The 21,352-nt window shown below is 47.4% G+C and overlaps 6 protein-coding genes across 6 annotated transcripts in view; 3 read left to right on the forward strand and 3 right to left on the reverse strand.

The window, feature by feature from the left end:
• Window positions 1-33: 33 nt before the first annotated feature.
• Window positions 34-3,782, forward strand: PAAG_12153 (cytochrome c1, heme protein, mitochondrial; the record flags this gene model as incomplete). The annotated part of the gene is made up of 13 exons (XM_015847679.1): window positions 34-135; window positions 223-298; window positions 389-647; window positions 735-790; window positions 848-944; window positions 1,003-1,354; window positions 1,496-1,792; window positions 1,850-2,015; window positions 2,166-2,479; window positions 2,628-2,782; window positions 2,894-2,956; window positions 3,042-3,439; window positions 3,502-3,782. The coding sequence occupies 13 exons, from the start codon at window positions 34-36 to the stop codon at window positions 3,780-3,782; spliced, it is 2,616 nt and encodes an 871-aa protein (XP_015702670.1).
• Window positions 3,783-4,761: 979 nt separating this feature from the next.
• Window positions 4,762-5,919, reverse strand: PAAG_06094 (hypothetical protein; the record flags this gene model as incomplete). Its single annotated transcript, XM_002791783.2, has 1 exon — window positions 4,762-5,919. One exon carries the CDS (start codon window positions 5,917-5,919, stop codon window positions 4,762-4,764), a length of 1,158 nt encoding a protein of 385 aa, XP_002791829.2.
• A 1,592-nt stretch (window positions 5,920-7,511) lies between these two features.
• On the forward strand, window positions 7,512-12,723 carry PAAG_06095 (hypothetical protein; the record flags this gene model as incomplete). Its single annotated transcript, XM_015845788.1, has 7 exons — window positions 7,512-7,621; window positions 7,713-7,917; window positions 7,977-8,132; window positions 8,192-8,271; window positions 8,336-8,575; window positions 8,633-12,350; window positions 12,406-12,723. The coding sequence occupies 7 exons, from the start codon at window positions 7,512-7,514 to the stop codon at window positions 12,721-12,723; spliced, it is 4,827 nt and encodes a 1,608-aa protein (XP_015700014.1).
• Window positions 12,724-13,559: 836 nt separating this feature from the next.
• Window positions 13,560-14,921, forward strand: PAAG_06096 (phospho-2-dehydro-3-deoxyheptonate aldolase; the record flags this gene model as incomplete). Its single annotated transcript, XM_002791785.2, has 4 exons — window positions 13,560-13,571; window positions 13,634-13,688; window positions 13,762-14,664; window positions 14,770-14,921. The coding sequence occupies 4 exons, from the start codon at window positions 13,560-13,562 to the stop codon at window positions 14,919-14,921; spliced, it is 1,122 nt and encodes a 373-aa protein (XP_002791831.1).
• Window positions 14,922-15,938: 1,017 nt separating this feature from the next.
• Window positions 15,939-18,775, reverse strand: PAAG_06097 (hypothetical protein; the record flags this gene model as incomplete). Its single annotated transcript, XM_015845789.1, has 4 exons — window positions 15,939-16,999; window positions 17,096-18,266; window positions 18,348-18,512; window positions 18,575-18,775. The coding sequence occupies 4 exons, from the start codon at window positions 18,773-18,775 to the stop codon at window positions 15,939-15,941; spliced, it is 2,598 nt and encodes an 865-aa protein (XP_015700015.1).
• Window positions 18,776-19,619: 844 nt separating this feature from the next.
• PAAG_12154 (glycogen debranching enzyme) overlaps window positions 19,620-21,352 on the reverse strand; it is a gene marked incomplete at both ends in the record, with an annotated part of 5,059 nt that continues 3,326 nt past the window's right edge. Inside the window, 2 exons of the mRNA XM_015847680.1 lie at window positions 19,620-19,715; window positions 19,849-21,205. Coding sequence (XP_015702671.1) covers window positions 19,620-19,715; window positions 19,849-21,205 — 1,453 coding nt within the window. The remainder of the gene's footprint in view (window positions 19,716-19,848; window positions 21,206-21,352) is intronic.

The following is a 21,352-nucleotide window of genomic DNA, read 5'->3' on the forward strand; positions in this document are numbered from 1 at the left end:
ATCTGCTCCTACCCTCCAACAGATCTACCTAGCATGCAGCCCCCTGCCAACCGGAAAGAGATAGACACCAGGCCTACTTTGCACATCGAGGCCCGAGTCAAGAATGACGAAGACATCATCATCCGAACGGACATGGTGCGTTTGAATACTTCTGTTGACTGCATCTTATCCTCCGAATTGCTTCTCGACCGTGTAGTCAACTAAAAAAAATAAATCTCATAGATCCGCGATGAAGTGACGAAATGGCTCTTGGAGACGTTCGCCGTGCTAAGCTTGGGACAGGAAATAACCTCCTTCGGTAAGATATTAAAACCGGTGAAATCCGATTAAAGCATTTCACTTTTGCAGCAACCAGACTAACGGAATATACACGTAACCAAACTAATAGCTGACATGGATGCCGGTCACGCACAATACCTGGACGTGATCAAGGTGATGGAATGTGTGGGTCAGCAGCAGGGGAGCGGTGCATATCGGCTAGAAGATGTTGAGCTGAACGTGCAGGCATACCAGCTCCGGGGATCTGATGTTGCCGACGACAATTCTCAGCAGACATATGCTACTGCAAATGGGAAAAGTGATGAAGACGGGCCCCAAGCACGGATTATCAGCCTCCCCAGTAAGGAGCTGGATGGGGTGTGGGAGTCGTATGCCACCCCTGGTTATTGTTATTTGTTATTTGTTATTTTACTTTTACTTTCTTTCCACAACCTGGTGTTAAAGAGATTGTTTAGGCTCCTATTTGATGAGCTGATACCGTCAACTCTACTGCGAGCGGTGAGCAGGATGCGTATGTGGTTTCCCTCATGGACATGATGATGCTGCCCCCTTGCTAATAGAGGAGCAGTTGTGTTTTCTTGGAGTAAACTGAACACCTGGACGATCAATTGGAACAGACTTATCCTGCTCTATGGCCCGCCGGGGACCGGCAAGACCAGTCTTTGGTATGTATATGATGCGTCAAATACCATATAACAACAACAAATATTAACAATAGATCAGCCGTGGGCTAGCACAGAAACTGTCAATCCGCGTGGGCAAACAGTTTGCGCAGAGTAAGATGGTAGAAATCAATGCGCACTCATTAGGGAGTAAATACTTTAGTGAAAGTGGGAAGCTCGTGACCAAAATGTTTGACAATATCGAAAATATGCTGGAGGAGGAACCAGATACATTTACATGTGTGTTCATCGACGAGGTGGAAACATTGACGGCCAAACGAGAGAAGAGCGTACAGGGCAACGAGCCCTTTGACGCAATGAGAGCAGTTAATGCTATTCTGACAGCACTGGATCGGCTCAGACACCGACCCAATGTGGTTGTTCTTTGTACGAGCAACCTTATAACTGCTTTGGTATGTATATACCGTCTCCCCCCTCAATGGAAAAAAAAAAAAAAAAAAAAAAAAAAGGGGGAAATTAAGAGAGAAAGTAAAGAAAAGGAGAAACAGAACAGATGGTATCTGACAATAGGGAAAAAATTCCGTCCATGGCAGGATTCTGCATTTCTCGACCGGGTTGACATAAAGCAGTTCATCCCTCACCCAACCAGCCGGGTCATATACGAGATATACAGGAGCTGCCTGGAGAACCTGAGCGAATGCGGGCTGATTCACGGATCAACCTTTGACGTGATCCGTGTCGAGCAGGACAATCCAGCCACAGAGTTGAAGTATGTCTCGTGCCCAGCAGAGACATTGGTTCTCCCCAGCCATACAGAGTTGGTGTTGTGGTACCAGCTTTTTCCGGAGTCCATTCCCAAGCAGCTGGCAGATGTAGCTGAGGCGAGTGTGGTAAGTGGAAATTTCCCAACAGGATGGGTAGAAATGCTAATTAAATGGATGGAACAGGGGTTGAGTGGTCGTAGTTTGCGCAGACTGCCAGTACTATCACTGGTTCTGCATACAGACCACGCGAGTTGCAGTATTGAGCAAGCCGTGCGGGCGCTGGCTCGGGGGGTGGAGGAGGAGAAAAGGGCAGTGCGGAGGCAGGAGAAAGTTCCTGCAATAATTGATGGTATTTCATAGGTAGCCAGCAGTTAAGTAACCGACAATGACAGCGTCTAGTTTTTATCTCTTCTTTACCGAGTATATATCGCAGCATCCAAGGGGCTAATAATAATAAGGCTGGCTAACTATTGGTTACCTTATCACGTGATACTTCCAGCCAATCAAGTGTCAGCGTTTGTCACTCATTTGTCACCTACTGCCAAGCACCAATCAGCGCGCGTCCAACCAAATTCCTTCAACTTTCTTCCCCTGCAACTTGCTCGAGTTTCTATACAGAACTCCCTCCGCCGCCCCTCTAATCCATCCGAGACAACGCCCCTTCTCCCCCGCTTCTCTCATCCGCAGCCACGCCTTTTCCACTGCCCCTCCACTGCGGCGGGAATTCCACTCTCTGCAAACATGTTCGCCAGATCCGTTGCGCGCAATGTGCCCGCCAAAGCCATCTCCCGTCAGACTTTCCGACAAACAATGGTATGCCCGGTCATCCCCCACAATTCTCCCAAAAACACGTCATTGACTGCCATTGACTGCCCTGCTGTCCCCAGACGGCTATCTATCTCCATTTCGAGGCCTCTTCTCATGTTCCTGATCCCTTCTGCTGATCTATTTACTACTGTAGCGAGACTCTTCCACAACCTCCGGCTCCCGCGTTGAGTCACCCTTCTACCTTACCCTCTCCGCCTCTGCAGCCACTGTCACCGCTGTCGGCGCGGTTGCATGGTACTACCATTTATATGGCCAGGAGGCGTTTGCTATGACACCTGCTGAAGAAGGGTAAGCTGTGTTTTGGAGGAATCAATTGATCATCCTTTTTTTATTTTGTTTTTTTTCGCCCTAGATTCTAACGCAATGTTCATATTGATGCTAACTGGACTTCCCTCACAGGTTACATCCAGCGAAATACCCATGGGAACATACAAAATGGACCAAGACATTTGACCACCAAGCGTAAGTGGCTCCCAAGCCGTCCACGACATCTCAATGTATTGTCACTATATTACAGGCAGCAACTGATGCGGATACCTCCATGTAGCCTCCGCCGCGGTTTCCAGGTATATCGCGAGGTATGCATGGCCTGTCACTCACTCACCCGTGTTCCTTGGCGCGCATTCGTGGGTACTATACACACCGTAGATGAGATGAAAGCCATGGCCGAAGAATACGAGTACGACACCGAACCTAACGACCAGGGCGAGATCGAGAAACGTCCCGGCAAGCTGTCCGACTACATCCCTCCCCCATACAAGAATGAAGAGGCTGCACGTGCCGCGAACAACAGCGCTCTGCCCCCGGATTTGAGTTTGATGGTCAAAGCTCGCCATGGCGGCTGTGACTATATCTTTAGTTTGTTGACTGGGTATCCCGATGAGCCTCCAGCCGGGGCCACCGTTCAGGAGGGATTGAGCTTTAACCCTTACTTCCCCGGAACTGGTAAGAGATTCAATGTCTACATGTAATTATATACGTACTATATACCAACTAACCACAACCAGGCATCGCCATGGCTCGCGTCCTGTTCGATGGCCTCGTCGAATACGAAGATGGCACCCCCGCTACCACGTCACAGATGGCCAAGGATGTAACTGAGTTCCTCAACTGGACCGCTGAGCCGGAGATGGACGAGCGCAAGAAGATGGGCCTGAAAACCCTCGCCATTACCGCCATGCTGACCGCCATCAGCATTTGGATCAAGCGTTACAAGTGGGCACCCATCAAGTCGCGGAAGATTGTCTACACTCCACCCGTTAGCAGGCCTCCTATCACCAAACGTTGAGATTGCTAGGAAATACGTTGTGCTTTGTATACAGTGTAATGTAAGGGAAGGAAGCAGTAGATGGGATGTGAATGTAGTGGATGGATATGCTGATGGAACCCTTTGTACCAAAACAGAATCACCACCCCCCTGGATGCATATAGAAAAGGAAAGTAAAGAAACAATCAGGCAACATACAAAACCACATCAAAAAAATAACTGGAGTAATGTTGTCGTTGTGTTTTTCTCTTTGCTATTATATTTTTGTCGGATTGTTTTAACTACCTTACTTATCTCTAAAAGAAGTTTCTTTCATTCATTGTCTTTATTTCTCTCGTCTCCATACATTTTCTGGCATTATTCCCTCTCTCATCTCTATTTCGATGTGCCACTTCTCTTTTCTCAATAAATCGCACATTTCCTTGCTTTTCCTCAGATGATAGACAATGAGAATACTGTCAAAAAGGAGGGCCTGATGCAGTGGGGATGAAGCAAGCATAATAAGCGGAGTGCGGGGAGCCGGAACTACATGACTGTAAATATATTACCGCATCCATTTTTATGTATATCCGCTGTTATGATTCCTAAATTTCATTCGTCTTATTTCTATATCCAGGTTTACTATTCGGTTTGGGACAGGGAAACGGTGATAATTCGGAGCTTGGAGAGATAGCTTGGGATCTTTAAGATTTCGGACCACGGGGCAAGGAAAACGTACAGCACACAATGGAGTATGTAGTTATCATAAAAGGGAATATATGTGTGATAGAAAATCAGCGTTATTTCCAGAATCTAACTGTATCAATGGGGTATATCTATGTTGTACACCAGCGAGGAAAGGGAAGGATATATCATTCAAACCAACCCCCCCCCCCCCCCCCCCCCCCCCCCCCGTTTTGTTGATGCAAGGAAGGCAAGAATGTTGTATACAATTAAAGAAAACAAAAACAACAACAACACAACACCAATTACAACATTCAACGACACAAATACTACTCCCCTACCCAAACACCGGTCTCGCCAGAAAATCATACCACCACCATATTGCCACAAACAGCCACCTCTGCAACGCTGAGGCCCACCAGGGCATCCTCCCACGCCTATCCGCCACAACAGTCGCTATCATAAACGACAGCAAAAGCGGCGGTCCCCACATCATCATCGTGACGAACTTGCCGATACGCTGGCGGGTGGTTGTGATTCTATACGCGGTGATGGAGGAGAGATACGCGCGGTATTCGATGGGGAGGTTGTGTTCACGCGCGCCGGTGACAAGGAGGTTTTTGTAGCGCGGGGAGGGTTGGGCGGGGTTGTCTGGGGGGTGTGAGCGCGTGAAATGGGAATGGGCTTGAGATATCCGTTTGGCGACGGATGTAGCCGTGGATAATTTTGCAGCTATCTCATCTTTGGCAGAAGGGGAGAGAAGGGTGTGTGCCTTGAAAGGCTTTGAGAGCTTATCAGGATAGCTAGGGACTGGGTCAGTGGGCTTGTAAGATTTGGGAAACGCATAGCAGTCGACGGCGATGTCGATGTAAGAGGAGCCTCCGCCCTCTGTGGCGATGATGTGCGCGTAGTCGGATAGAGTAACCTCGTAGACAATACCGACGAGGGGTTTGTGCCATGCTTGAGTTTGATGCGTTTCTGGAGGCTGGGGAAGGTCTGATTCCAATATGGAGGGTTTGGGACTACGGAATTTTGTTGCTGCCATACAAGGCTCTATGTAAGGCAATCCTAATAGGTCGAAAGTGAGACTGAGGTCTGGGACGTATACGTTCAGTTGGGAGATGGGCACGATGCCACGCGATTTGCGGAAGGTTTGGACGCTCATGTTCGAGCCGTAAGCAAGATATAGTACGGTCTCTTCAGGCTTGTCTATACCCTCATAACCATTCTGAGGTTTCTCAGTGTGTTGCAGTTTTGATTTTGTGCCATGTTCTTTGAAGAGGATGTCAATGTCCAATGCGTGGTCATGCGCAGCTTCTCGCAACCGTTCATCCGAGGTTTGCGGGATGCTGAGAGATGGATCAAACGTCTTTCGGCTTCGTCGGATGAAGAGCGATACAAATCGACTTTTATTTTCAGTTTCCAGGTCGGGGTCAGCATCTGGCTTGTGGAGAAGCTCTACCTGTTCGCTGCTTATCTCAGTGACATTCACCATGTTGATGTGCTTGGTCTGTTAACGGGAAGCGGAAAATGGACGGCTAGAAAATGAAACTTTGGCCTTTTCCAAGTTGTTAGCTGCTTATTTATATATATTTATGTGAAAGCTATAGGCACAATTGGTCAATAACTAGTGGATGCGATGCATCTAAATATGGATGCAACCAACTTTACAGGTTCGGTTCATCCGGGGTCGGACATGGTAGAAAAGTTAGCCCGGAACTCCGAAGCCGTTAACCTCCACGTAGGGAGGATGGAGAGATGAAACGATGCTGAGGATCCGAGAAAAAGGCGGTAGAGCCAACACATTGACTGAAAATACTTCATGCTCGAAAGATCATGCGTGAGTTTACTTTTGTGAAGGGGTTTGACATTTTAACTTCCGAGAAAGTTTCATCTGCGGTGCCATGCTCTATGAGGAAGCAGAGTCAGCCATTTTTAAGGACGAAAACACCAACGAGAAAAATCTCAAAGGAATGCAGACAGATATCCGGCGTCCAATGTTATATATAGACTTTCACTTGGATGGAGCTCTGTCTTCGCGGCTCGGTTGCATGCAGTCCTTGCAGTTCGCTCATTGGCTCATGCAGGCTAAATAAGGCCGGGTTTGCACAGCAGGTAGCTCTAGAGTCAAATCTATTTGCAAGCTCCTTGATGGTCAACGGCTGAGCATGAGGAATCTATCTCATGGGGCAGGGCAAGATCTCAGGAAGTTGAGGCATCTCCCTTTTCTTTTCATTCTTTTAACAGTCTGGATGGCGCTGTTATTCCGGTCTTGTGGTGCAGAACTCCTTTACAGCGGGCGGGTCGGGTTTGCCCCAGCTTGAGTTCGTGTGATAGATATTGTCGTCGAGGGCGTGACGGCGGCAGTGCAATATAACTAACTTGTCCCTACAATGTTGGCATCCTGCCACTCCCAAGCAGTAAGTGCTTTGGGATGGTGATAAGCTCTGAGAGGGCTGTTTAGATAACACTTACATCTCCATTCGGTGTTGAGGTTAATGTCTTGAAGAATACCACAGAGAATTCCAGCACTTCCCTGAGAAATTGGACGATATAAATGTTGTTAGCATGGGCTGGCTTTTTGAAGCGATTTCAGGGAAGATTCGCGAGCCTGAAGGAGGTACATGGTGAGCTGCATATAAGGATTTGCATCTAGGACAGCTGGCTGAGCTGTAGGTACCTTGTACCTGTCATTATTGTTGTTATTGCCATTATCTCTTTTCACTGTTATTCCATCATGGAAATGCTGTGATGAAATGAGTGGTGTTGAGACTGAAATTTTCTGTCTCCTCTCCCAGCTGGAGAGATCAGCGGTTTTTTTTTTTTTTTTTTTTTTTTTTTTTTTTTTTTTTTTTTTTTTTTTACCCTTCCCTGCAAACCTCATCCGCTTATTTTCCTCCTCAGACCACTTTCGGAGACAAGGACTCTCTCTTATCTCTTGTTTGTTATTTCTATTTCATTTCTCCAGACTGGAATGTAGCTTCATATTAGTATCTATATCAGAGACATTCTCTTGCCTTGCTGTTTGACGTTTATCTTCTCTGCCATTTGTTTGCAGCTAGCTCATCCATACCTGCGCCTTTCAGAATGGCTATCTCTGACGAGACAGCTAGCTCTAGACGGAAATCTTCCCTGGAAGAATTGGTAGCATATCTACGGAGAGCTATCGGAAGACTCACAGAAAACAATCTTTTGATGTCAGTCCCGCCTCACTCGACTTGTGGGAATTGATGGTATCAACTGCGAACCAATATTGATGGTCACTGCTGACAGTAGATTTGTCCACAGAATTCCCCTAGATATAGTCAAAGTCTTCCTAGGATCACTTGATAGTCTCGAGGGAGCTGGTTTTTCAGATTTAGTTGCGCTATTTGATGGGGAAAACAAGGGGAATTGCTCGAGGCTTGACCTCGTTTCGTTCCACTGCATGCTTCATATTCTCCTGCGAGCCCCTCCATGCCTTGCTCGAGAGAGGGGCTTTTACCTCTTCCTGGTTTGCATTCTTCGTGTGCTCGATAATGTACATCGATGTATGTCTAATATGCTATCTAGAAATCTATGAGGGACCTCACGGACGGCATCCAAAAGTCTCCGCACTATACAGTAGTGGTTGCCTCTCGTCAGCGCAAATCGCTCATTGGACAAAAGACTTTCCATCATCTGTTGGACACGTTTGTGGGAGGGAACAACCACAGACTACGAAAATGGGTAAGTTGGCCTTTTCCAAACCATCGTCATATGTAAATAAAGCTAACTAGCACATGTAGAGTGGTCAGCTCATACTGGAACTGATCAGTAGGTCTAACGACAGCAGAGGATTATTAGGTTTGGGAACCGAAAATAATATGTTAGATTTTTGTTTTGCATCAAACACTGATAAAAAAGAATGACAACATCTAACCTGTGTTTAGCCGGAAACTCGGGGAAATGGTTCTGGACGAAATGGACTACATCCTACGACTGCTGGCCGCAGTACTTATCCAGGAGATGGTTGCTTCTCAGCTCGACCCTCGTATCTTCTGGCCTCAAGACACACCACAAGCCACCATTGATCTTTTCTCCATCCGGTCCACAGTCGATAGGACTTGGATTCAGAAATTTAATAATTTTGTCGCTCACCGCGAATTGAAGCAAAACAAAAAGGCAGCAAGGTTTGCTAAATAAGCTTTCTATCTTTAACTTACAGGTTGTCTAACAACGACTAACAGAATGCAAATCGCCCGAGATATCAATGTTGGAGAATCAAAAGTTGGCCCTAGCAACTGTTTAATAGGGGTATTGGTTTCCAATATCCTCACCATTATGATTTCCGAGGATAACCGCTTTCAGTTTATGGATATCCGCTTAGGTCTAATTGACAAGCTCGTATTGTACGAAAAGAATGCGATTCTTGACGTGTATCTACATCCAAATTGTTGTTATATGACAAATGGATTGTTGGAAAAGGCAGACATCGTCTCAGTGAAATATGAGAGCCAACCCGAAGCGACTGAGATCCGCGATATACTTGAGCAAAAACGTCTTTCCGTCAAAAAGGTAACAGGAGGAGCTAAAGGTACCAAAGATTTCCCTGTGACCGGGGCGTCAGCAAAGAAAGCTCGACAAGCATCTGCAGACGCACATTTACTCCGAAGGATGGACAATTCATGGGGTCCATCCACGTTGGGTTGCAGTGCTGCTACGCACACAGCTCGAAACTTGGAAAGAAAACGATCTCACGGAACTATGATATTTACTTCGGAGGGGGAAGCTATTAGGTGTTCCAGCGCCCATCTTGATTTGAGCTTGTCCGACAATCATAACGAAAACTCAAACGAAGGCAGCCAAGGTGAGTCAGATAGAGGAGCTGCAGAGCAGGTAGACAAGGATGCTCCATCAGTGCTTAAAAACCACAGCACCATAGAAGGAGAACTTTGGGGGTCGTCAAACCCTTCAAGGGTGGGTGAGACCCCAGCACCGGAACACCCTGCTGCGAGTACCCTCAACAACCAGGAGAAACAAACCCAAAGTCCCCAAATAGCTCTTAATGCTGCAATTCCTGTCAAAGCACAAGCTACGTCCTGCAATGGGGAGCCTTCATCAATTATTAGCTGTGTGGTTCAGCCGCATGGGATTAGTCAGAGTGAGGGTGACTGCCTCATTGGGCTGCCAAGCCTAGCACGACAAGCTCTTCAGCTTCAACTTCAACCTCAAAACTCCAACTCATCTCCGGATATGCTCGGACAGGACAGACAGGCTCGGGAAAGTAGTCCGGATTTGGGTGGTTTGGCTTTGGAACAGACGTCTTTTGTTGCCGCCAAGCCCATTGCTGACCCAGAACAACTCCCTGAAGTTGAGAACGAATATTCGGGCTTTCGGGATACCAATCACGGCCCAACCAATTCCACAAGGATGGGCCAACCAGTCCATGTCTCCACCAAAGAAACAGCGAAGATAGCGAAAAGCCAAAATGTAACGGAGATGCCCAATCAAATTGGAAACAACTCTAAACTTAAGCGACCCCATAACCGAATCAGTGAATCTACAGGTTATAAACTAGTCGTAGATTGGGATCAGGACCTTCGTGTCGACGATATACCCAAAGATAGACCAGAAACCTGCTCCAAGAAGCCGAGAAAAACTCCCCCCCAAACCAAGGGACCCGGCAGAGCTGACAAGTCCAAGAGCGTCTCAAGCTCAGCAGGAAAGAAGAGCCAGCAAGGGGCTCTCCAATTGACTCCTTGCATTGAGTCAACCCCGCGGAACAAACCTTCTTCAGAGAAGAAATGTAAGGCGAAGCGATCAGGTCGTCAAGTTACGAAAACTTTGACATCCGCCCGACAACCACGAGCTGCCGCAGAGAGAGCGAACCAAAAATTGGCCTTAGCAAACGAGTATGAAAATGCGACATACGACTTTGATGATCCTATTGAATCAAGCCTTCCTGAAGAGGCTGTCTTAGTTGGCAGCCGGACAAATAAGCCAGCTGACACTGATATAACACAGCCTGTTCTGACTTATGAACAGAACCTGGCTCCAGATGATGTTCAGGGAGAGCCGTTGCGCTCCATTGAGGGACTCGTCAACACCAAAGGTGGGACTCCAACCTCAGAAGAAGTTTCCGATCTCGTTCTCTCTGAAAATGTTGGATCTAAGCAGACCACTGGCAACGTTAAAAACGTGCCACGTTTCCTCCTGACTCGACAGGATGATACCGACAACCATCTATATTTCCAGAGAAGCTATCCGCAGACCAGGGAACAGAGCCACCCAATTCATGCAGAGGGTGTTGAAATCCAACCCAAAACCAATATCCACAGGCAGAAGGTTGCTTTCGAGCGCAAGGAAACCAGTTTGGGGAAGAGACTCTCTGAGGCATTGGTTAAAGCCGGCATTCTTTCTTCAAACACTTTGAAAACTGGAAATGGCGTTGGCAATGAAAGCAATAGAAATCCATTGTTGGACCAAGGCGAAATTAATGACATGGAAGCCCATCCGCGAACGGGAATATCTCAAATCTCCAAAAGTGTTTCTCAGTTTATTTCGCGCCAGGTTATTGCTGGCCAACGCACGTCAGTAGTTGAACAAGACAAAGAAGGCTGCTCAGGGATACCACTGACGGACAACGAAGAATCAAGTTCCAAGTCTGTCAAGCCAAACGTCGATGCTGAGCAGGGCCCGTCGGAAGAATCTGGGAATGATCACGAGGCTCAGACAATACAGCCAACTAGAAAGGGCCAATCCAAAACTTCAACCGAACTTCATAAAATTCTAAAACCCGCTACAACTAAATTCGACAAGATTGGAGTCAACAGTGGTGTCCCTTCACCAAACGAAGTGGTGGTGAGAAAAGTACAAATTGTCTGTTTTAATCCAAACGGACCAAAAAATCATTGCGCTATACCGGGCTCTCAGGCCGGCCAAAATTCGGAGCAAAATGACGCTAATAGGAACGAAACCCACAAAATTGGAGACCCTAATCCTGTTAAGAATGGTTTAGACACTCGGCCCGACGCCGAAATTAGTGACATTGATGATCTGGACGAGGTTTCCCTAATTCCAACTTCTGACTGTCTTGGACTGGCAATCGATGGGCACACCAGCGGCTTAATCTCACAAACCTATTCTAGCTCAATCTATGAGTTGACCGCAACTGAGTTCCTATCGCAAGGCCGGGTAGTTCAGATGATCCCAACTCACAATCAGTTGGTCGATGAGAATGGCAGTCCCCAACCTCTTCATAGAGATCTCTGGAGAAATAGAGCAACAACTCTTGTTACATCTAAAATTGAACTCCCTAGCGACACTCCAGAAACATCGCAGTCGTCGGAACTTTCAGTTGCTTCCTCCAGAGAAGACAGCGGGGTTGATCATATCGGATCGATATCCTCTGATTCCGACAGTAACGACGGATATCTTGGAGTTCGGGATCTCAACGAGAACAGGGTGAGCTACCACAACACCCATTCAGAAACTCCTCCCCAGCGCAAGGACACGTCCTCTAAAAAAACTGGTCGCGATTTCAGAAGTTTGGAGGTGCGGGATAGCCCAGACCCCGACAGTAAGGCGTTTTGGAGACGCAGCGCCCCGAGTACGTTTGCTGAGCGTCTGAGAGGAAAACAGGAACAAACAAGACGGAATAAGAAGTCGAGCAGAAACAGCAAGGTACAGAAGAGCCCGCCAAGATTGAATAAGGCTTACCGAAAATCAAATATCATGTCGCTCGTAGAATCGAGTAGTGACATCAGTGATGATGGTGAGAACTCCGAAGCGGACAAATCTATAGTGAAGAGCGGGGTCTGGTGTAGAGCTGAGGTTTCGGCTGGGTCAAGCTCAAGTCTGTCAGATACCCTAGTGGAAGAATATCGAGCTGTGGAATCTGAGTGGCAAAATGCCCTGCGAGCTACTCTAAAGACAGGTCTTGACATTCTACTAGATGCCAGTAGCGTAAGTACATCCTTACGTTCCCTTATGATCCTGCTAACCAAAATTTCTCCAAAAGCGACTTGTTCGACACTTATTGGACGAGGAAGAAGCCATCGATAGGGTTGTAGACACATATAAAAAGGGCGGGGCAAGGTTGATAGATCAACTGGAACAGAGATATGTCCAGGAGCTCCAGGACAGCGAAGTTATACTCCAACCTATAAAGCAAGAATTAATATGGAGTTTGGAAGGGATGCTTGCCGGTCTCGACAACAATAGGCGGAGTCTTTCGAAACAACCAGCATTGAAAGACCTCTCCGCAGCAGTACATAAACGGAAGAAGTTCACGGGACAACTTGACGCCGTGATAAAAGAATATGAGATGCGCATATAGGTTTCATCTCGACTGAAATATTATTAAACTGCTATAAACGATTGGTTTCGTGGCTGGCTGTGCAGGCCCGAGACCAGCGAATCGACAAACAATGTGAGTTCTGAGCACTGAGCGGGGGAACATTTGACCGTCTATTGAAGATGCCTGTTAGCATGTCGGCGAGTTAATTCTATTAATTATTAGTTATTGGCTGTAATCAGCTAACTATAGTGAGCATGCAGCACAAGGGTAAGGAAAGAGTGAGAACTGTTATTATTAAGGCGGGATAATGGAAATGCGGTCGAAGGGCTCAGTAACGTGAAAGTGGTACTGTCGAAGCTTGCGGTTCGCGGTTGAAAACTACCGCGTCTGTTAGTTAGAGAAACATAACCAGTTAACTAGTTAGTTAGTTAGTTAGTTACTGGTTTAACTGGTTGACTTCTTTTAATACTGAAGATAAGCAATTGAACGTTCCCTAATTTTTTTCCCCGCAACTGCAAAAAAGTTTAACTTCCCTTTGCGCTGACTCAACGCCGGTTGCGGAGAGTTTAACTCCGCCAGTTCCAAACACACTGAAAAAAAAAAAAAAAAAAAAAAAAAAAAAAAAAAAAGGAAAAAGGAAAAAGGAAAAAAAATAAAAAAAGAATAAAAAGGAATAAAAAATAAAAAAAAAAGTATAAAAAATAAAGAATTAAAACCCCGCGAACTCAATCTCCTAGAAATTCTCGTTTAGACAAATCCATCCCCATCTCTTTGCGTATAAGTACGTTATTAATAATTAAACCGCCCGTGTCAATTGGCCTCGCTGCGCCAGTTTATTGTCAATCACCACCTTGATACCCTTCAACAGCCCCGCCATGGGATCGCAGGTGAGCTTTAGTTGTATCTATTCGCCGTCTAAGTGACTCATGTTCAACTAACCCCACCACAGTGGTATATCGAGAACACAAATGTCGGGAACAAAGAGGTTGCGGAGGACTGGCGAAGTATGTTCATTTCCATATTGCGAACCGTCTCCCTGCTCGATTCCGCTGTTCAACTGTTGCTGACCTCACACAGTTCGGGGTTACAATCCTCTCACCCCGCCAAATCTCCTGCAGCATGAAATCCCACAGACGCCAGCATCCAAGCAGGCAGTCATAAGGTCGCGCCAGGAAGCGGCTAACGTTGTCAATGGCATAGACCCCCTCAATCGGCTCATGGTCATCATCGGGCCATGCTCCATCCATGACCCGGAGGCCGCGATGGACTACTGCAATCGCCTGCTGAAAATGAAGGAGAAATATAAGGATGAACTTCTCATCGTCATGCGCTCGTACCTCGAAAAACCCCGCACAACTGTCGGCTGGAAAGGTCTTATCAATGACCCAGACATTGATAACTCCTTCCAAATCAACAAGGGCCTGCGCGTCTCGCGGCAGCTGTTCGTTGATCTGACTGACAAGGGCATGCCAATCGCCAGCGAAATGCTCGATACCATTTCTCCCCAGTTCCTCGCCGATTTGCTCTCTGTTGGCGCCATTGGGGCGCGCACCACTGAGTCTCAGCTGCACCGTGAGCTGGCTAGCGGGCTGTCCTTCCCTGTTGGCTTCAAAAACGGCACAGAGGGCTCTCTGGACGTTGCTGTTGATGCCATTGGAGCTGTCAGACACCCCCACCACTTCCTCTCAGTGACCAAGCCTGGCGTCGTGGCGATTGTGGGAACAGTGGGCAACGAGGATTGCTTTGTTATCTTGCGAGGTGGGAAGAAAGGGACTAATTACGACGCAGCGAGCATTGCGGAGGCCAAGGCGAAGTTGACAGAGAAGGGGCTGAATGCGCGCTTGATGGTGGATTGCAGCCATGGAAATTCACTGAAGGATCATCGCAACCAGCCCAAGGTGGCAGCCGTGCTGGCAGACCAAATCGCGAGTGGGGAGCAAGCGATTATGGGTGTGATGATTGAGAGTAACATCAACGAAGGTACGTTTCACACGTGCCACCTTATTTACTTTATTTCTCGCGTAGACATTTTCATTTTCTGGCACTCTCTAACATGTCACTTTTCTTTTTTTTAAACCTTTACAGGAAACCAAAAGGTCAGTTCCCAAGGCAAGGCTGGCCTGAAATACGGCGTCAGCATCACGGATGCCTGCATCGGCTGGGAGGATACGGAGAGCGTCTTAGAAATGCTCGCGAATGCAGTCAAACAACGAAGGGAGCGTGGCCAGGCAGCATGATAACAACGAAGCTCAACAGTGCAATTTTCCTTCTTATTCTCTGATATTCCCCTTATTCCCTTAACGGCGCTTCTATTTCATTTATTTATTTTTTTTTTTTTTTCTGTTTTAACCTTGGGGCAGAGGTGTGTTGTGTTTTAAATGTAATAGTGTTGGTCAACGCAGAGGCGTGTTAGTCGTGTTCGTCCTGATTAAGACGGCAAAATAAACCAGGAATAAAAATGGAATTTGGCCGTCAGCTGAGAAGAAGGCAAATCTTGCCAGTTTCAATTTACAATCATCTCCCACGTGAAAATGTGGGGTTGATTTCGGAAATGTCGACGGTCTTTTGAGTCTTTTGGGTATAAAAAACCCCAATCCTCGAGCAATGGAGCAATGGCACCCAAGGCACCAAACATGCAGGATATTGGCGTGTCTGGTGTCTGGTGTCTTCAGCAGAAATACAATCAAACAAAACGACTCTCTCGGAATAAAAACCAGACCACTTTACGAAGCTGCCTTCTTCGTCCAGTGACAAAGCAAATGAACCAATGAAAATGCGGAAAGCTGATCCGAGTGGCGGAAATTCATATTTTATTTGTTGGACTAGTGCATATATGCGTAGAGCAACAGCGTGGTATCAGTGGCATGCATCATCATGGGCGTGAGACGGGTTTTGCAAGTCAAGCAAAAGTGCGAAGAGTGTGGGAAAACAGCAAACTGAGTATCAGAAAAAGAGGACTTGCCAATCTCTAACGATTTCCGTGACCCTGAAATATCAATAGGATTAAAAAAGAGAAAAGCCACGTGTGCATAGGTATGTACATATATGGATCGAGGGGTGTGTGCATACGGGAAAAATTGTCATGGAGTGAATGTTGGATTAAGAAAAAGTCAAAAGTGAAAATTGGACGACTTCAAATAGAGGGCAGTAATAATATGTCTACAGGCTGTCCTTTTGTATTTCCCAGCAGCCATTCCCGTTATTGATCCGGATTCCGTGGCAATACACAATAGAATAAGACCAAATAAACAGATTTAAACGGGGACGTATCCCCTGTCCCTCTGATTCCTATTTCCATTCGAGCGGACACTACTACTATTATTCCGAGGTGGGGTATCACCAGCTCGGTCAACATGATCGCTATTGGGTGGTGGGGTGGCTCCACGGCCCGGAATCCATACCTCGTCAAGCGGAACGACTAAATTCGGATTAACATACTTCTGCAACTTCGACGCAAGGTCCCCGCCACGGAAGCGGAGTGGGACAGCATCGCGATCCCAAAGTGACGATGGGGACATGGTCGAAGTGGGCGTGGGCGTCTCGTCCTGGTCAGTAGCAGCACGGGAGCGATCGATTGAGCGCAGAGCGATGAATTTCATAAGCGGATCGTAGGTGCGGGAGAAGAAGTAAGAAAACCAGACGGTCGTCGCTAATAAAGGAACAACGAGGATTGAGCGAGTGACGGCCGTACGGAGAGCGAGGGTACCGATGATGGCAAGCTGGAAGACAATGAACCCTAGGATTACACGGGAGCAGATCATTGGCCACGCACGGCCTGTGCTGTGCTGCTGGTGGTCCATGGCATAGAGGAGTTGGTATTTGTAGATGAAATGGCCGATAGCGAAGTAGATCAGACCAAAGAGACAAACGATATAGGAACTGGGAAATATGCTGTAGACGACAGTGATGATGAAGATCATGATAGTTTGTGGTAGGGCAAGACCGTAACTGAAGACGGGGGGTTGTCCGAGGTCGGCGAAATCACGGGGAGTGTTTGCGCTAAAACGCTGGAATGGGTAGAGGAATACGCTCCCGAATTCGAGCAGACGGAAAGGAAAGAGGCCAAGTCCTTGAAGGACGATTAGGTTAGTATAGAAAGGGGCTAGAGTTTCGAGGGACCGGGCGAGGGCGAATGCAATGGTTGTTGTGTCTCTGAGGACGTCACGGAGGTTTTCAAACAGGCCATAGAAGTTGGAGGCTGTTGCGAAAACAGTGAAGACTAGGAAGAGGTTGAAAAACGTGAAGAAAAAATTTTTGGAGATGAGAGACAGCTCAGCGTCTCCTTGAGATGTCATGCCTTGAAGGTTGGCCAGCCCTAGATAGTCAAGATGAGAATGGTTTTTTTTTTTTTTTTTTTTTTTTTTTTTTTTTTTTTTTTTGCCCATAAAGGGGTGGGTAAAGAATATCTTACAGTCATAAATAAACGGAACAGCAACCGTCATGAGAGAAAGGATAAGAGTAGGCAAACCAGTTTGAACTAGCGATTTGGCAAGGGGATGTCGTGATAAAGCATCCGCAAGGCTAGGAATTACCTTCTCGATGGTTTCCAGGTTGAGCAAGTAGGCGAGTGGGATGAGCAGGACAGACCAGAAAACAGTGAGTATCCCGATTAGCAATGTGATCGACCAACCACGCAGCATTCGGCTCTTCCGCGAGAGGTAAGTGTATTGCCAAACCACATCTGCGGGAGCTGGTGCTAAGCTTGCCACTAGCTGCATTGGCCAAGGGTCAAGAATTGCCTGAACGGCCATCTGACAAGCAGCGATGGACTCCATAGTTACGAAGGCGAGTGGAGTTGGCGAGAACTCCCTTCCGCGGATCTCTTCGATTTTCTCATCCAATTGGCGTAACTTCTCCTCGTAGAAATCGATCGCATCGATTTTCTTGTATCGCAGCCTGAGCAGGCCATACCGGATGCAAATAGTCGGTCGCTTACGCTCACAGCTCGACACATGAGCTCGTGCAGAGTCTTCAGTCGACAGAAGGTGAGACCGCTCGTTGTCCTCACTCAGGTCAAGGCTTCTTTCCATCGGATCTGTTCGGACGAGGGGCAAGGCGTTGCCTCTGCTGTCGGACCGTTTCCAGCGGTAGCCGACATGCTCCGTCCATGCCTCTTCGAGGTGCTGCAGAATGCCCTTTCTTGCTTCTATGAGGCTGTCAAGCTCGCTCCAGTCCCGGCAGAGCATGACCTGCTCCACGTTTCCAATCCCCAACTCTTCAATAAACTCTTTGATTTTATCCTCTGAGCGCAACTCCGGAGGAATTCCCGATAATCGGATTGTCCTGTCTGTTATGGTAGTTTGCCCACCCAGATACCGTTGGCGGATCTGGATGATTTTGTTTGTCTGCTCGACGAGGAAGTACATACCCACGCCAGTGAATACGTACACAAATACAACATGCATCCACAGGTATGTCGGGTCGGCTTTCGCTTTCTGGGAGCCGTCATTGAGGTCATCGGGCTTGTCCCACGGATAACCATATTTGTTCGTATATATATAGTGAATAGGAAGGATAACCGTGAGGGTGAAAATGAACACCACTGACAGGAACCTGAGGGCGTACTTGTAAAATGACAGAAACTGCAAAGAAAACAGTGTATCAGTCAGTCCCGTTGCATTCTAAATTTTTAACTCCTTTTGGAGCGGAAACATTGCACCTACCACATACGCATCCAGTCCCGCAGATGCCAACACTTCATCCTCAGAAATTCTATGCACGATTGGAATCCAGCCAAACAATGTATTGGGCAACTCAGGCAGTCTAGCAGCAGCCGTCCTCAATCTCCTCCGGGCGGCATATAACTCCCTCCATTTTGGTCGAAGAACCTGCAAAACCATATATTAACATCTCCACGCAAAACTAACTAAATAAATAAATAAAAACATACACAAAACCCCATAAACGCCGCAAGTCCGAAGACAGAGCTGATCGCAATCTGAGTCAACAGATCGCGCTGGCCCTTCGTCTGGTCCTGGTATTTGTGGTCATCGTCTCCTCCTCCACCGCCAGTATCATTCCAACCTGTTGGTGGCGATATAATCGAAGAGGTGGTGGCGGTTGCAGTTGCGGATAACAATGAAAATAGCATAATAGTCGGAGAAAAGGGAGAAAGTTGTGTGGTTACGAACGGAGAACTCATGCGTTCTTGCGGCCTGTCCGTGGCCGTACCGGTTGTGTCGCGAGTCCACGGCTATGTCTTTGTATATATTGTCTTATCTTCTTACTTCTGTTCTCTTCCTCTTTTTCGCGTGGGGATATGCGACTGTGTTTCGGAAGCAGAGTTGACGTCTATCAAAGGTATGAGGTTGAATATATATTTACATCTAGAAGCTAGAGCAAGAAAGAGAAACAAGGTCAAGGTCAGCCGTTCATATCATCAAAAGGTAGCTGTAGTTTTGAAGAATTATCCTCGACTCCCATCCTGCTGCCCATGTGCTGAAACAGTGGTCGTCGCTGTGAAGGTGATTGGATTCAAAGGATGAAAAGAACAACATCAACCGATGAAATTTTGACGTTGAAAAGTTCAAATGATGACTGTGAAATTACTAACTGATAAATAAATAACTTAACTGGTTAACTACTTGCCATATTGGGCTGCTCGGCTGGACTTTCCCTAATAATAGTCATTGATATGGGCAGATCAACAATGACGTCGCTTGAAGAACAAACAAAAAAAAGGGAGATCAACAGAGCAACCCCCGGGAAGCATGCGAAGATTGAGCGCTACAAGAGCGATTACCATCAATCTACGGAGTAGTGATGCACTAGTTATGTCATAGGTATCCGCCGTATTATTCGCAACTCTAAGCCAAGCCGAAAAAACGCCCACGTCTCTTCCCCCCAGGAATATTGTATGTAGTTAATGTACCATCAAATATGGAAAATCCTATGCAATGCAAATCCAGTGGAAATCAAATCCAAGCCCTCATCCCTCATCCCTCATCCCCCGGCCTGTCCTCCTTTTGGTGCTGCGCCGCATCGTAATAAACCTCCAGCAAACATGCCGCCGACCACGCCTGGGTCGGGGCCTAGAAGAAGAATGCGGGTAGTCAGTAATCATTAGTTCCTTCCACTGAAGAACACAAGAGTGCCATCCCGCTCCCAGAACACCCTTCTGAATGCCAGAATTTTGAAACGAAAGAAAGGAGGAATTGAACTCACCGAATCCGCACAGAACTCTCCACTCTTGTTCGTCAACTCTGTCAGCCCTTTCCACGGACCCTCCGCAATCATCTTCTTACACCCCTCCAACCTGCTTGCCACAAGCTGAAACGCCTCTTCCCTCCCATTCACATCCCTCTCTGCACCCTCATGCTTGTTCTCTTTCCCCAAGCTCCTCCTTCTAATAATCTCAAACCTCAACAATGCCCTCAGAAAGAAACCTAGGGGCCACACCCACTCGGGACCTTGGTGATAATTCCTCCCTTTTGACGTAGCAAAATCCTCAGAGTCCTCCGCATTATTATAGTACGGTCGATAGTTTAAATCACCTGGATCCAGCGTGGCCATCCCCACTGGGCCCCGGAGGACTCTATCCGCAACAACAAGCGCATGGATAGCATTCTCCAATTTGAAAAGGTCTGGTGCAACGGTCATGGCGATGGCGAAGTTGGGGCGGAGTTGGTAATCCTTGTATGGGCTGGAAGATTTGTAAAGGTCCTTGTATATTCCCCGGCGATGGACGATTGTTGGGTCGATGTCATGTTGTGCGTCATGGGAGGAGAGGACAGGGATGTAATAGGCGCGATCGAAGTTTGATTGAATACGTTGCGCCCACTCGGAGAACTTGATGGTTTCGTTTGAGTTAGTTGTGACGCCTGCGTACATATAACGTCCTTCTTCGTGTAGTTTTGATACCCAGCGGAGTGCACTATATAGCAGCCCTGTAATCTCAATTGCCGCTCCATCCCTCGGTGTGCCCGGGTATCCTTTGTTCGCTGCCTTCTCACTCTCGCCCATCTTATCCATCCACGTACCGCAGTTCCACATGTTACCTCCAAACATAAACCCAGTCTCCCAATCGACATGGATATCAACTTGGAACCCCTCTGGTTTCATCTGCATGTCCAACTGCGGCCCAGCATTATATTCCCTAAAGGACAAACCAGATGCATGTCGCTGGAGCACTTCCTGGATAATCTCCTCTATCGTTGAGGAACGGCTATACGCCCTTTCATCGTCGAAAGGGAACCACGTATCATCATACGGAAGAAAGCGGCGGGGCACCTTCTCCTCCAGCAGCTGGATCCCATCGGGGACCATAGTAACGTAGTTTTGTATTGCCTGGAGGAAGAACCAGACAGAGTCGCGCGAGTTGTAACGGGGCAGTTTACCGCTGCCAAGCAGGTTGGGGATCATGCCGTGCTTAATCACGCTAGCAAAGGAGATAATATGGTCTTTAGCGACATCAAAGCGGCCGGTGCATAGGAGAAGTCCGCGGAGAGAGATGAAGACATCCCGACCCAGCAGCGGGCCCAGTCGGTGGAGAAATGTGGTAGACCTGCTGCTAGAGAGGGGACTAATTTGTTCGGATAGAGTGAACCAGATTTAACGTATCCAACCATTTGTATGGAGACAATGGCCAGTGCGTGGACGAAATGCGTACCATGCCTGATACCATTAAACAATTGAATGCCACGTCTCCACGCAGCGTAGTAGGCTGTTT

This window comes from Paracoccidioides lutzii (assembly GCF_000150705.2).
Source record: "Paracoccidioides lutzii Pb01 unplaced genomic scaffold supercont2.17, whole genome shotgun sequence".
NCBI lineage: Eukaryota > Fungi > Ascomycota > Eurotiomycetes > Onygenales > Ajellomycetaceae > Paracoccidioides > Paracoccidioides lutzii.